Below are 16,467 nucleotides of genomic sequence, written 5' to 3' on the forward strand. Positions count from 1 at the left end.
CAGTTAGTCTTCAGACATGCTCTAGGTTATCAAACTACTGTGATTCTACCGCAGCTCCATTCTAGATGAACTCTGGAATATGAAACGAATAGCTATCCTCACTAGTTGAATGTGTCTATAAAGTCAAACCATGGTGCATTCACATATGGTCATGGCCTCAACGCTCTGTACTGAATGAGCTCTGGAACATTTTACCCACAAGTTCCACAGGACCCATGGAATGAAAGACATCCTTAATCAGCTCTGGTCTTACCATTAAAATTATGGGCCTAAAGTCCCAGCATGCAAGGCACCATTTGATAAAATGTCAGGTATTTCTCAAGCTATCTAAGAGAAATGGCAAGCTACATTGAACCACTCTGGGGTCCTAATTGTTCTTTAGAATATCAAGCCACGGCCCAAATTCCTGCTCTGTATGTTTTCTACACTATCAGCCTTCTACCTGTGATAACCTACGTAACAAGATCTAGAACTGCGAGACACTGCCTAAGCTTGCCTTCTGAAAGTGTTCTAGAGTTTCAAGACATTGTATGACCTCACCTTCTGTATGTCTTCTGGGCTGAGTTTGGAGACATTCAGTATCTGTTGCGCTTCTTGAAGGCTGATTCCAGACAGGCTGGAGGCAGCAGCCGACTTGTGCCCAGCCCGGCCACGGGCATCTGCTGCCGCTCGACTAGCTAAGAGAAACACACAGGAGGTAAGAAGGCGGTCAGCTAAATCTTAGACACAATAGGGAATGAAAAAACACAAATAATTTCAGAAGCCCTAGTTATGCGCCACAAAACATATTGACATTGTTAATTATATGAAGCAGTGTATGCCCTAAAAGGCATAGAATTTTGAGTTCACCCAGTTAAACATTACAATGACTGTTATTAAAACTCTTTTTAAAGAAGTAACTTCAAGAATTAAAATCTTCCTACTTGTGTAATAAACTGGGTTGCCCGATCTAATCTAGTTCAGTCACTTCACAGGTAGGTCTAGCTGCCTTTGTGGGGAGAGGGAACAAGGATACACGCTTATTGTAACACAAAGGTGAGTGTTAAAGTAGTATTAGGTTCAGCTTAGTTAACAATATATAGAAAGTGAAAACATGAAGGTTTATACTCATGAAGATAGGTGGATTTTCCAAAACATTAAGGAAGTCCCATGTCTAAAGCAATGTTCCCTCTTCAAACATCACCATCGAAGAGCAGAAGTAGGTCAAACTGGCAAGCTATTTAAACAAGCATTTACAATGCAATAGGTCTGGCATTATTAAAGTTTGAGCTATTGGCATTGTAAATGGCAATGCATTTTATTCATTTGCATCAGTGCGTAAACAAGCACTTTGTACTTTTAGTCCATGCTTATGAGAAGCAAGGCTGGCAGTCTCTTTTACTGCCAGCCTTGCTCATCGTAAGCAAGGACTATACGTTCAAAGTGTGGGTTTATGCACTGATTGCAGGTTTTAAAAACAAATTAATAAAATACATTGTCATTTACAATGCAATAGTTCAAACTTTAATAATGCGAGACCTATTGCATTGTAAATGCTTGTTACCCTAGAAACCAATTTCTTTGCAAACAAATGGGCACTATATTAGCTATATAGGGCTTTTGTAGGAGATCTGTGGGGTGTGGCCTTAGTCATGATCTTTAAAATCGTGAAACTGGGAAGCCCCCCTCTGCTTCGAAGCCTTGTCCAACCTTACGTTCCTGGTCGTGCTCTTCGCTCTGCCAACCAACTCCTTCTGTCAATCCCTAGGTTTCGACTCTGCCGAACTGGAGGCCGCTCCTTTGGGGTCCTTGGCCCCAAACTGTGGAACGATCTCCCCCTTAGCATTCGCACTATCGACTCCCTCCCTGCTTTCCGTAAAGCAATCAAGACTCACCTCTTCCCCGCCGCCTAGTTTCCCCCTCCCCCCCACCTCGGAGTAGTGTGTCTGTTCTTAGCGCCGGGACACCCCTTTGCCGGGGTAGCTGTTGCGCTTTACCAAATCCAGAATAGAATAGAATAGAACTATACCTTTACGGTTACAGTGCTTGTCAGACACAATTTATTTTCTACAATTGTATATTCCTTACATATAGGACAACACATTGACGACACGAACAACGCATAAGAATGCACGCAACACAAACGGGACCCCACAAACCCATTCAATTGTCGGACACGCTTAGTGGTTTAATTGTATACAAAATATTGTGGCGAATTGTTGCTGCACTGTGGGTTGTGTGCATTACCCGTTCAACCTCAGAAGGGTGGAAAGGCGAAGGCGTCTGAATCCGCCTTTAGTGGGTGTTTTGCAACCCCCCTATTTCAAGAGATGAAAACCACAAAGCAAGAATTGTACCTGATGCCGGATACAGTGGTCTGCACACCACAAAGGCAGCGTGTCTAGAACGGAGAGTGATGATTTATAAACAGGTGCCCCCACATCTACGCATTTCAACCGGGTCAAATTGGTGACAGACCAGAGAATAGCAACAACCGCAAACACGAGGAAAAGTGGCACTGCCTATGCACACGCAGGAACAGACACAACCTAACCCTACCAGGCAGGCTCAGCCTTCCATCGGCAAACTTGGAGCGATTTATTATATATCTGTAATAACAACATCATTACTTGGAAGCGTGCATTTGATATAGCGCCTTAAAGTGCAGATGTGGTATACAAAAAGCTATGTTTAAATATGTTATATTAATATTATTAGTGATTCTAATAATAATACAATAGTAATAATAATAAATATAATAAAAATAAAGATACGTCATTTGTGCATGCATCTTGAAGACAGATGCGCAAGGGGGTTTGCGAATAAGAAAGGTGACCAACTGTGGCACCCTTGTCACGTGCCGCTGGTATGGGTGCAAGTGCCGCTGTGTGGGTGCAAGTGCCGCTCTGTGGGTGCAAGTGCCCCTGTGTGGGTGCAAGTGCCCCTGTGTGGGTGCAAGTGCCCCTGTGTGGGTGTAAGTGCCCCTGTGTGGGTGTAAGTGCCGCTGTGTGGGTGTAAGTGCCGCTGTGTGGGTGTAAGTGCCGCTGTGTTGGTGTAAGTGCCGCTGTGTGTGTGTGTAAGTGCCGCTGTGTATGTGCAAGAGCCACTGTGTGGGTGTATACGTCGCTGTGGGTTTATGTGCAGCTGTGTATGTGTAAGTGCCGCTGTGGGTGTAAGTGGCGCTTTGTGGCTGTAAGTGCCGCTGTGTATGCGTAAGTGTTGCTGTGTGGGTGCAGGGCATGAAGTGGACACGGAGGAGCAATGTTAAAGTGCAGCATCTGATTTGTCCAAGCCAATGGACCCCAGTCTTTTTAGTCAAGCCTTTCTAGAGGGTGCGGTCACGGCGCTCTTCCTGCTGTTCACTGTGTGACCCTGAGCACACAGACGGCGGACATGACCCCTAGGTGAGCGGTCACCAGTCTGGTCCCTTCAGGGAAGCCTTATTAGAAGGGTGAGGTCACAGCGCTCTTGTTCACTCTGTAACCCTGGGCTCACAGACTGTGTTTTCCTGACCCCTCCCCCAGGATGAGCGGACAGAAGTCTGGCAGCGGAGACCACCTGGGGAGCATTACTCCCCCCCCCTCCCCCTCCCCCCTCTTGAATAAATTACTTGTTGTACTCACATGTCGAGCACATTGCGCTGCTTGGAAACCGTGGCTAGAGCCGCTGAGAAGTCTGCAGAGCTGCAAACTAGGCGCAGAGATCACCTCCCCGGGACAGGCGTGAACTATTGGATGTGCACGGTTTGATACAACAAGAACTTTGTAAAACAGTCCTAATTTTCGAGATGAGACATCTTGTCGTCATTCCAGGTTTCTTCAGGAATGATACATACAGACTTTTCAAATGTTTCGTGGTATTTGAGAAATGTTTCTAGCTGACGGCGCAGGGGTACAACCCGGCCTGTCGCTCTGGTGGTGCAAGATGGGTTGGCATGGCGGTTCATCCTCCTCGAGCAGGGGAGGCCTTCTCTCTCGTCGTGGGGCAGTCAGCGGTTACCGGAAGTCCGCAAATGGAATGGTGACCGGTGGATTGTTGTCACGTGACGCCCTCTCCCTGGGGCCTTCTGTGCTGGTGGTTAGTGTTCCCACCCGGCATCTTGGGCAAGAAAGGCCATACTTGATGCTGCCCTTGACCCTCAGAAACGAGGTCATCCACCACCTACAGTAACTGTACCATCGGCCTATTTTTTTTTTTAGAGATTAAGCGTCAATGGCATCTTACTGACCTGTCAAGGGCTGAAACGGTGCCACTAAAAACAGTGCCTGTGATGTCTGACAAGAGCGCTCCTTCTGCCTGAGCAGAGATGCACCTGTCTGAACTCTGCTAATGGATTGTTCTAATTCATTTTTCGATGCATACGCAGGGATAAGCAGGCAGGGTGATGCCCTGGTGCGGAGGTCAGCTCTTTGACTAAGTCGGTCTTTAGAATTAATGTGTCATGCAAGCGAGTAAAAAGATAATTTGCACTTGTTGCACCAGTGTGAACAATTATTGCACAAAGATGCATATAGGAACGCATTGGTATGAAGTTTAAAGTGCGCGAAACTAGTTGGGGGAACAAATTCCAAGTACATTTTTTTATTTCATGTAGTTAGACACACAGAGATTACTATACCCAGAATAACAGGATGTCTAGTCAAATGCCACAGCAAAGATTGGTACCTGAGGCCCTCGTCTCAATGGAGTGAATTTAGCGTCTGTAGAAACGTCCCCACACTTCCAGCAGGTCAATGTTGACACGTCTCGCGGGACATTTCTAGCCCTTTCTTCAAAACATAGTAAGCAGTTCAGCTCCTTGCTCATAAAATTTGAAAACCAGTTATTTGTTTCAAATAATTATACAGGGCGGCCATTGCTCTGGGCACCGTCATTTAGTATCTCTTGGCGAGATGCGTCCTGGGTCCCGTCCAAGTGATGTGCAGGCCATGGATTGGAATCCGGTGGGGCTGACTGAATATTTCACTCGATAGAGGTTGATAATATAAGTAAGAATGCGATGGATGGCAAACTCACCAAGTACTCACGCATCCAAGTAGAATTCCTTTTGTGGCATGTCCTATATGAATAATTGTTATTTCCTCGCAGGCATGCAGACAACCTAATGTTAGAGTGTTTCTAAACCGTCAAATTGAATAAAATTAGGACGAGAGCGTATCTCTATATTTCAAGGCGCATCGCCCTTGTAGGAGCAAAAAAAGAAAAAACAAGCAGCACTGAAAGCTATTGTAGAAAAAAAAAAAAAAACACCCGCGAGCGCCACTGCTAAGCATATGTTTTCAATGATCGTGCCCGTGTCTGGGCACGATAATTGAAAACATATGGGCTTTGGTGCGCGTAACAGACACCAATAGGCCATGGGCGGAGCTATGCGACCACCTATGGCCCATTGCGTGTTCTGTTAAAAAACAACTCGCACGCAAAGCCCAATCAAACTGGACCATAGGAAATGAACACGCACAAGCGTGTGGAATTTCCAGGTCCATTTTGAAAACCCGGACAAAAGGATTCTCGCTGCACGAACACTGCTGCGGCAGTCTTTCCTAGTTACGGCCCTAATGGCATGCAATTTTTCCCACTCAACTTTGAGTTTAGCAAAATATTTGGATTCTATTTTATCATTCAGTTTCTTCTAGAAAGAGACTTCAGAAATGCTGTTCAAGCCCTAGAACACTTGCATGTGGATTGTGTAACGACCTACTATATAGTTTCTCAGACTCCACACTGGCACCCCTTAGGTGCTTTTTACACTCAGCAGCAATTCTCATCCATGGTCAGAAGAAAACTTATCACATCACCACCCACCTGATAGAACTCAATTGACTCCCCTTTCTGACCTGCACCATCGTCAAGGCCAGCCGCATCATTTACAAATTATATATAGCACCCCACTTATCTTGCGGAGAAGGTGAAAAACAAAAAGTCACCATCTCTGGTTGTTCTTGGCATACCCATAGCCAGGACTCCATCACGCTTCACGAAGCGTGAGCGGGCGGCAGTTATGATTCTAAAGTTTAGTTTTGGAGTCCGCCTGCTGCCTGTGCTGCCAGTGCCTTTCATCATAATGCCCCCCGCCTTGTGCCGCCAGTGCCTCATCATGATGCACCCTTCACCCCCTGTGCCGCCAGTGCCTCTCCTCATGACGCCCCATGCCACCAGTGCCTATCATGATGCCCCCTTCACCCCTGTGCCGCCAGTGACTCATCATGATGCCCCCTTCACCCCAGTGCCTCCCATCAGCATCAGGATATCCCCTTCCCTCCCTGTGCCGCCAGTGCCTCTCATCATGATGCCCCATGCCACCAGTGCCTCTCATCATGATAACCAGCAGCCCCTCGACCGGACCGGGCTGCTGAAGACTGGTGGTTGCCACGGTCCTCACACTTTCAGGTCTGTAATATCGGACCTTTTTAGATTTCAAATATATTTAACTTTACAGGGTCAGCCTGAGCGTTTACTTTGACTGCTCCTCCTCTGGCTGCGCTAGTGCCAAGGCGGCTGGGCAGCAGTCCACCCTCAGCTGACAGTGACTGGGACTGGCTGCCAGAGTCTGGTACTGTCACAGCAATGAGAGTGGGGGCGGATGCAACCTCGACACCCATTAGATTACATATCAGAGAGCAGGACACACTCCTTGGCCTTCACGTGTGTGCACCCGGCTCCTGGACGTAAATAAAACAATCTAGATAATCGAATTCAGCAATGCAGCTATGTTTGTACTTTATGCTACAGTTCATATTTGCAAATTTAGAAGATATTTTTTCCTACTGCTTAAGCTCGCATCACCAATCCTGTAGGCTGTTAATATCATGGATACATATTTATCTAACTACCATCAGATTACAAGGGCACTAGTGCCCTTCCATTTCTTGTGCTTTCCAGTGGATCTTTTTCCCTCATCTTCATTGCTTGATTTTTTGCTCGCAAGAAAATGTCACTCATAGTTATTGAATGTCACTCATAATTACACTGAAAATATTAAAAATGTCATACATACGCAATCTGAAACCTTGGCAGCTATGTATATCTTGAACATAATTTATTGTTTCCCCGATTATTATTTTTGTTCTGGGATAAAGACTGACTGCTACTTTATGAGTTGGAGTCACTGCCCAGAAGGAGGTGAACCTTGAGGGACAATTTGGATTAAAAACAGATATTCCCATACCTACAGAAATGCATGTAAGAGCATTTCTACAAGCAGTAGCACATCTCTTAAAACTTAGTTTGTTCTACCTGAGATCCCTGGGCACAAAACTGCTGTCAACCCTGTAGACTAGTTATGTCCACTCACTCACAGCTTATGCAGCTTCACTGTGAGTTGATCATTTGCACCACTCTTCTGCAGAATATCAACATGGCACCCAACATTGGGCTGGGAGTTCCCTCTTGTTCACATAGTTTAAATTAATCACAAACTCGAGGACAAGGACCTGCATTTCACTACACCTCCAAAACGAAGGAACTTCTTAACTTACATTTTTATACTTACATGAGCAGAGTAAGTAAGATTTCATAGATATATTTGCTATAAAAGGTAGGAATTACTACCCTGCATAGTAAACTTGGTTGAACAACATTGTGCAAGGGCCATGTAAGGTGCCTCCTTTTTTGTAGGAACATTTTTCAAACCCAAGTACACTCACAAACACTCTTCTAGGCTTCTCTAACTACACAGTCTTATCTAAAGGTTGTGAACACCAAAGAAAGCCTGAAGTGGCATTAACATTCACTAACAAAGTAGAACAGTATGAATGAAGCACAGGATACAAGGAATCTTGAAGCAGCTTTAGTCCATACAGATATGGATAAAGACAACCTGCTAGTAGACATGTCACCTGTAGCTGTGATGTACACTGTTAGGTCGCTGGGTTAGATCCCTTCATGCAACTCTCACATGCCTACGTCAAGCGCTGTTGATGGGGTGTGGCCTGCAGTGGCAAAATAATGGATGCGTTCAGAGTTCACTCCGCCACTGATTCCCTTTATCCGGTTAATTTCTCAGATATAGAAGCAGCATCCATAGTGCCGAGCCATGTTGGATCGATGGGTGAGTCCCCAGGAACCCTTTGGAGGGAAGATAACGGGAGGGGGACAATTGCCTGAGCGCTTGGAGTCAGACATCGTACTCTGGCTTGAGACGCGCGACTTGGGTGAAGCCTGCTGACTCACCCATGAGGCGGATACGGCCGCTGCACGAGTGGGAACCAACAGCAGATGGAAGCGCACGTCGCACCACTTTTGTGTGGTGACGCGAAACGGAGGAAGTTGCCACAAGCAAGTCACCCGGTAAGAGAAGAGGCGAGTGGCGTTGCATTCGGAGGCCTGGGGAGCGCCCGGCATCGGGCCCGGTCTACCGCAAGGATAGGGCGGTGTCGGCAGGCACCACCTGCCCCAGCAGAGAAGACTAGTGGTGGTACAGCCAGGGAGAGAGTGGTGACAGGAGGTGCTGCTTCTTCGACTTGACTGCGGCTCTGGGAGTGGCCCCGAACTGGGCCTGCTCGTGCTGATGATGCAACGTGAATAGGGAAGGGAATTGGTCGCGATCCAAGCAGTGCTTGCAGCGGTTGCTGGTGGTCCCCAATTCGAGTTCCTGTACGAAGAAAGGAGAGTATCGCCACAGGCAGTGCAGACTGGTGAGGGAAGAGACGGACTGCAGAAGCGCCGTGAGCCCGCGTAAACTAATTCAAGAAGTGGTGTGTGTGCCAAGTTTGCTTCAAAGAACCATTCGGTTTCTTGTAGCGAAAACATTTTCTCTTCCTCCATCAAGAGTAGTGATCGGTCAAATGACCATGTCCGAGTGGGCGCTGCAGTTAAAATATCCAGAGATAGGAGAACCCCTGAGTGGTCTGATAGATGATTGGCCAAAAAAGTAATATTATTGACCCTATCTCTAAGTTAGTTACTTATCAAGATGTAATCAATTCTGGATTGATGTCAATGTTTAAAGTTTTTAAATGATACCCCTTGCTGCAAGCCTGATCTATATCTCTCCATATGTCAAAAAGACCATACTGCTGCATCGACTCTAAAAGAAAAATACGTGATTTTGCAGGGACTACCGCTCTACTATTTGGAGTTTTATCTAAGTCCGGGTTTAAGATAACATTAAAGTCTCCGGCCATAATTATTGGCTCAGGAAGTCCAATAAGTGGGAAAAGATGGTCTTAAGTATTGAAGGGTCATCATGGTTAGGTCCATAATAGCCAACCAACGTAAACACGGACTCCATCATCTTAACTTTGACAATGACCCATCTGCCACCTGGGTCAACCAAATGTTGTACAACTTGAGCTTGGTATGATTTCTTAAAAATGATGAGTACACCTCTAACGTTGGCTGTCTGGTTCGTACATATATATGAACCGACCCATCTTTTGTTTTTAAGGAGAGAACATATCTCTTCCTTTAACATATGTGTTTCTTGAAGGATCAAGATCTGAGCTGAAGTATCTTGAAGATACTGCACAATCCTATTCCTTCTAGGTCTAGTTCGCAGACCATTAATATTCCAAGACAGAATCTGTATAGAACTCATGTTACTCCGATTGAGAAGTACATCCTAAAAACAGAGGTTTGAATATATAGTAACCAATACCAGCAGTTATTCCAGCCTAGCTCCAAAACCTCAACATGAGTACATCTAAAAAAAAAAAAAAGAAAAAAAAAAAAAGAAAAACTACGAACGAGGATTAATTTTTTAATTTTTTTCTCTTTCCCTGCTACACCCTAACCCATCCCCTACCCCGTGCCTCACCCCCTCTCTCCTCACCTTAGGAACCCATACCCCAATTATCTGGACAGATGGAGTCCAGCAATTGCGTTCTGGAGATAACTGCGCCACCGCCATCTTAATATACAAAACTCACGTGACACCTAAAAAAAACATGAGAAGAAAATACTGAGGGCTGGAGAAAGAAGAAAAAAAGACTATGTATATGTTAAGACAATCAGAAGGGGGGTGTTCACCACCAGGCTGCAAGTTTTTAAAGATCTCATTACTATATACTGCCCTGTGGGGGGGAGAGTATCCCCTCGCTGCCTACAATATACTTTGGGCCCACTATTAACTTCCCTTACTGATGTTGCTCAGCAGTTCATCTGCTTCCTGTACCGACCTTATGTTGTACATTTTATTGTTGTACATCACTTTTAAAAAGGCCGGAAATCTTAATCGTGCTACCCTTCTAGCTTTTTAAACTCTTCTAGCCTCTTGCCCAACTCCCATTGCAGTACACTTTGAGAGATCTGACCGAATCTCAAATGAAAGGTCCTTCGCCTGCACTGATTTAGACTTTAGTGATAGATTTAAGATCTTATCTTTCAAAGCAAATGTAAGGAAGTTGATGAGGATCTTTCTAGGTTTAGATCTGTTAGGATTCCTCCGGAACGGATCCGTATGTACTTTTTGGACATCTTGACTTAGTTATCTTCAGAGAGTTCGAGCTGTAAGGAGGTCTTGAGCAGAGAAACAACGTACGCCGGGATATCTGAACCTTCGCTTCCTTCAGGTATGTTCAGAAGGCGTACATTATTTCTGCGCGCGTTGTTCTCTAGTCTCTCCACCCTGTCTTGAAGATCCTGGTCCTCTGTTTTTAGAAGTACAATTTCCGATTCTACCTGACCCAAATCTTTAATTTTCCCCACTGTTTTCTCTAAAATCACAGTTTTGGAATTTATGAGATCGACTTTTTTTTCCAGTCATTCGCAATAGTTTCTGATCTCCCCCTGGTTTGCTGTAGATGTAGCGAAACCTTTCTTTATATCCTCCGTTAGTGCGATGAAGAGACCCTCCAAACCTGTGGGCAAAGAGGAGGACTGGTGTGCCAGTTGTTCTGTGGGGGAGTCACTTTCTGGAACCTCTACAGTGCTATTAAATGACACTCCTGAAACTCCTGAAACTGGTTGTGTTAAACAAAGGGCGTCGAGCAAAGGATCATCTTTAGGAGCACACAAGTTTTCTAAAGGTCCCCCAATATCTTCCAATCAAACCTGCTGATATTTGAAGGTCTTGAACAACTGGTGCCAATGTGTCCGTGTCTGTTGTTTTTCCTAGTTTGGTCCCAGACTCCATCTCTATGATAGTGCCTGGAGGAGTGCCTGATGGCATAGATAATAGAATAGAGGTAGAATAACTTGCAGAAACCTGGCCCGCTAGTTTCGGGTGTGTATCAATTACCAGCACTTCCGGCTGTACTCTGAAGTAGGAGCGCAATGAGGGAATCACCTTAACCACACTGCTAACCGCCTTACCCCGTTGCTTCTTCAGTCTAATAGACTTCCCTTTCACCGGATCGACCTGGAAAGCAGAGTCGTCACTAGTATACTTAGATCTCTCTGCTATTGCCGACACTGCCTCACATGAAGAAGAAAAGAGCTCAGCTGCAGTGAGGCCTTGTGATACCACTCCCCCGGGGGAATCCTTTCCAATATTTGTTGTCTCAACAGCGTTTTTTTACCCTTTTGCTAATTGGATTAGCTTTCTTAGAGCCTTTTATAACCCCTCTCGCTGGTTTCTTTTGTTTTACTTCTACATCTATCTGAGGAGTTGCAGGGGCTGAAGAAGTAACCTGTGTACTAAGGAGAGGCTTTAATTCCCCAGTGTACCGCACTGCAAGGGCGACTGACCCCCTTACACTCAACAGAGCGCCTTCACTGTCTTGCTTTGATATATCAGTAGCCCCCTTTCCGCCCACTCCAGCCTTGGTAACTTCGTACTCCTGCTTTTGCCTCTGCTCTCGCTGAAAGAGACTCCTTTATGGCTTTCTTGCAGGGTCAGATCACTAGCAGGGCAAGCTTCAGGAGCAAGAAATACAGGGAGGAAGTATCCTCCATCGAAGGGAAGTTGAAAGAGCTACATGCCATTACAATCCCGTTAGCTTCGACTGAAGCTCATCAAGAGTGGAAAGCTCAAAGGGATGATTTAAAAGGGCAATTAGAATGTGTACTTCAGTCCAAGCTTATACGTAGGTGCGAGGCCAGTAAAATCGCCCATTTTGAATACGGTGAAGGCGTGGGTAAACTCCTTGCCTGGAAAGCTAAGTCTGATAGGGCAAGAAATCAGATTAATGAAATCATCAGTGGAGATGAGACTTTCTGTACAGACCAGGGTATTAGTCAGGCCTTTCAGAGGTATTTCCAAGACATATACTGTAAGGACAAAAATGTGGAGGTCGCTAGTGTTCAAATTTGGTTAAGGGATATCCCCCTCATGTCTTTAGAACAGAATCAACAGCGACATTTGGAACAAGCCTTTACTCAAATAGAGGTTAGAGAAGCTATCCAGCGTTCTAAATCGGGGAAAGCGGCTGGCCCTGATGGCCTTCCAGCATAAATGTATAAGATCTTGGGAGAAAAGATCATTCCCGTCTTGACGCAGCTTTTCAATCATGTGCTGGAGGCTAATATAGCAAAAACCACAGTTGATGGACAGAATGTAGAACAATGTCTTACATTCACCCCAGTACAAAGATCTGGGCCTAAATCCATCGTTTTTTTTGCACTCCACACCACCCTAGGTCAGACAATGGCTATATGCAAATCAGCCTTGACCCTGTGCCTCATGGGTACAGTCCAGCCCGAACTACCAAGCCATGTCTTTCCTAGACCGGATTCAAGCATCCAAGGACCGGTTTCTGGCTATTAGCCTTCTGCAACCTGGATAGCTTGACTCTAGTGATGCGGAGAGCCTGGGACTCACGTCTGAGCATACCCAGCCCACTCGGGGTGAAAATTGCAAAAACCACAGTTGATGGACAGAATGTAGAACAATGTCTTACATTCACCCCAGTACAAAGATCTGGGCCTAAATCCATCGTTTATTTGCATTCCACACCACCCTAGGTCAGACAATGGCTATATGCAAATCAGCCTTGACCCTGTGCCTCATGGGTACAGTCCAGCCCGAACTACCAAGCCATGTCTTTCCTAGACCGGAATCAAGCATCCAAGGACCGGTTTCTGGCTATGAGCCTTCTTCAGCCTGGATAGCTTGACTCCAGTGATGTGGAGAGCCTGGGACTCACGTCTGAGCATACCCAGCCCACTCGAAGTGAAAATTGCAAAAACCACAGTTGATGGACAGAATGTAGAACAATGTCTTACATTCACCCCAAGTACAAAGATTTGGGCCTAAATCCATCGTTGTTTTGCACTCCACACCACCCTAGGTCAGACAATGGCTATATGCAAATCAGCCTTGACACTGTGCCTCATGGGTACAGTCCAGCCCGAACTACCAAGCCATGTCTTTCCTAGACCGGAATCAAGCATCCAAGGACCTGTTTCTGGCTATCAGCCTTCTTCAGCCTGGATAGCTTGACTCCAGTGATGTGGAGAGCCTGGGACTCACATCTGAGCATACCCAGCCCACTCGGGGTGAAAATTGCAAAAACCACAGTTGATGGGCAGAATGTAGAACAATGTCTTACATTCACCCCAGTACAAAGATCTGGGCCTAAATCCATCCTTTTTTTGCACTCCACACCACCCTAGGTCAGACAATGGCTATATGCAAATCAGCCTTGACCCTGTGCCTCATGGGTACAGTCCAGCCCGAACTACCAAGCCATGTCTTTCCTAGACCGGAATCAAGCATCCAAGGACCGGTTTCTGGCTATCAGCCTTCTGCAACCTGGATAGCTTGACTCTAGTGATGCGGAGAGCCTGGGACTCAAGTCTGAGCATACCCAGCCCACTCGGGGTGAAAATTGCAAAAACCACCGTTGATGGACAGAATGTAGAACAATATCTTACATTCACCCCAGTACAAAGATGTGGGCCTGGTAGAGTGGGCTAAAGAACGGTGATGGATTAAACCCAGATCTTTTGACTGGTTGTGAGTGTTTGATTGATTCAGATGCTCCGTCCATCACCACCCCCTTTTGTACCGCTTTTGGCCGCCATGAGTGTGGCAGGGTATGCTCAGACGCGAGTCCCTTGCTCACTTTGCCACTGGATTCAAGCAAGCCGGGCTGAAGACGGCTGGAATGCCAGAAACCGGTCCTCGGAAGCTTGTTTCCGGTCCAGGGAAGACATGGCTTGGCAGGTCGGGCTGGACTGTTCCCATGAGGCACAGGGTCAGACTGATTTGCATATAGCCATGTCTGAACTGGGATGGCAGAGTGGGCTAAAGAACGGTGATGGATTAAACCCAGATCTTTTGACTGGGTGTGAGTGTTTGATTGATTCAGATGCTCCGTCCATCACCACCCCCTTTTGTACCGCTTTTGGCCGCCATAAGTGTGGCAGGGTATGCTCAGACGTGAGTCCCTTGCTCACTTTGCCACTGGATTCAAGCAAGCCGGGCTGAAGACGGCTGGAATGCCAGAAACCGGTCCTCGGAAGCTTGTTTCCGGTCCAGGGAAGACATGGCTTGGCAGTTCGGGCTGGACTGTTCCCATGAGGCACAGGGTCAGACTGATTTGCATATAGCCATGTCTGAACTGGGGTGGCAGAGTGGGCTAAAGAACGGTGATGGATTAAACCCAGATCTTTTGACTGGGTGCGAGTGTTTGATTGATTCAGATACTCCGTCCATCACCACCCCCTTCTGGAGGCTAATATAGGGCTCCCAGAATCATGGAATGATGCTTTAATCATTTTTTTTTTTTTTTTTTTAAAACCTTTATTTACAAATGCACAATACACAGCGTCTGCCTACAACCCCACAGGGCCGGCCGCTATGACAAAAACAGGCTGAGCGAAAAGTGCAATACGAGGCAGCACGTTGCTGGAGCAATCTATCGCATCGACATTATCGGCAAGAGCGCAATATCATACAATTAGGATAAGAAAGGTTTAATTTTATGTTTTTGTCGAAGAAAACACAAACAACAAACACATGGTATCATAGTGGCAAGGGTTGCTGGAGGTGGGAGGGGGGGAATGGACGCTGGAGAAACAACGAGGGCATGGGGGGGTGGCGCGCACAAGAGAGCAAAGAATGTGGTGAGTAGAGGAAAGGAACGTAAATCACGGAGAGGAGGGGAGAGGGACTTCGTAGTCAAGTGGAGGGGAACAGATGTCACCACGGTAAGTATTCCAGGGGGCCCAAACTCTGGACCACTTCCCCGGACGCCCCCGGGCCTCATATACCGTCTTCTCTCGGAACATGGACCAGTCCATGTTCTCTTTCCAGGCACTTAACACCGGCGGTCTAGGGGAGCCCCAGAGCTGCGCAATATCCCTCTTCGCAATCATATTGCCTAGTGTGACCCAAAGTGTCTGAGCAGCAGTGCAGTCAGTCGGTTCCCACACATTCAGCAGACAACGACGCGCCTCAGGAAGCAATGGAACCCCCATGACACGACTCATAACGTCATGCACCCTAGACCAGTAGGCCACAACCATTGGACATTCCCACAGAACATGAAGAAAGGTACCATCCATCCCACACCCACGCTTGCAGCGTCCGTCAGTAACCAGACCCATTCGCACCAGACGCATTCCAGTGAGATACACGCGATGGAGAATTTTCAGTTGGACAAAGCGAAGTCGTGCTGGAATAGCCACTTCCTTAGGGGAGGACACAGCGGACTGCCAGTCCTCGTCGTCCAATTCGAGTCCGTCAGCAGTCCAGGCAGCCCGTAGCTTATCAAGCTGGTCAGCTCTGTTGTTAATAAGCTTCTTATAAATCAGGGAGATAGTACTATCTGGGACGTGGCCATCTAGAACTCGATCCTCCAAGGGGGAGGACTGCGGAACGTCCGTACCGGAGGGGAAGACAGAAGACAAGGCATGTCTCACCTGCATATATCGGAAGTGCTCCCTATCATCGAGCCGGTATTCCAGCTTTAATGATTCAAAGGACTTAACCGCGCCACGCGTCCAAAGGTCCCCCACAGTACTTATCCCAATCATGTCCCATTTCTCAAACCCTTTCGTCTTCCACAGGTTGCCCAGTCGTTCCGAGTCATACAGAGGCGTCATCCGTGTCAATCTACCACCCCAACCTGTGGCCACCGTAGCGTCACGCCACGCCTGCACTGCACATTTCGTCGGGCCCGTAAGGAGTCGAAAGGGGGCCTTAGAATATAGCGCCCTATTAAAGTTACCACCGGGCAACAGCAGTTTATCTAAAGCAAAGGCAGGGGCGGGCTCCGGCGAATATGTCGCATGGTTGATGGCGCTCAGGTGCGAGGCCCAGTAGTATCGTTTAATATCCGGCAGCGCAATACCTCCGTCGTACCAGGAGAGCGTGAGCTTAGATAAGGCAATGCGGGCACGGCCGTCCCAGATAAGTTGCCGCTGCAGACTCTCAACTTCATGGAAATAGCGAACTGGAACGGGGTCGAAGAAATTCTGCAGGGCATAGAGGAAGCGGGGAAGCGACATCATTTTGAAGAGCGCCGCCCGGCCCAATGGAGATAAGGGCAGACCGCGCCATCGCCGAACATCCTGCTTCAGTCGGCGGAGCGGGGCATACAAGTTCCGCTCATAGCGGACCGAAGAGATCGTGGATACATGGACCCCCAGATATTTAAAACC

General features: G+C 46.9%; 1 protein-coding gene across 1 annotated transcript in view; it reads right to left on the bottom strand.

Moving 5' to 3' along the window:
* Positions 1-16,467, bottom strand: part of LOC147688502 (coronin-7-like) — a 1,252,182-nt gene that overhangs the window by 33,800 nt on the left and 1,201,915 nt on the right. The window contains exon 29 of the mRNA XM_086941395.1: positions 541-677. Within this exon, the coding sequence (XP_086797521.1) occupies positions 541-677 (137 nt within the window). The remainder of the gene's footprint in view (positions 1-540; positions 678-16,467) is intronic.

The sequence above is a fragment of the Lissotriton vulgaris genome, chromosome 10, assembly GCF_964263255.1.
Source record: "Lissotriton vulgaris chromosome 10, aLisVul1.2, whole genome shotgun sequence".
NCBI lineage: Eukaryota > Metazoa > Chordata > Amphibia > Caudata > Salamandridae > Lissotriton > Lissotriton vulgaris.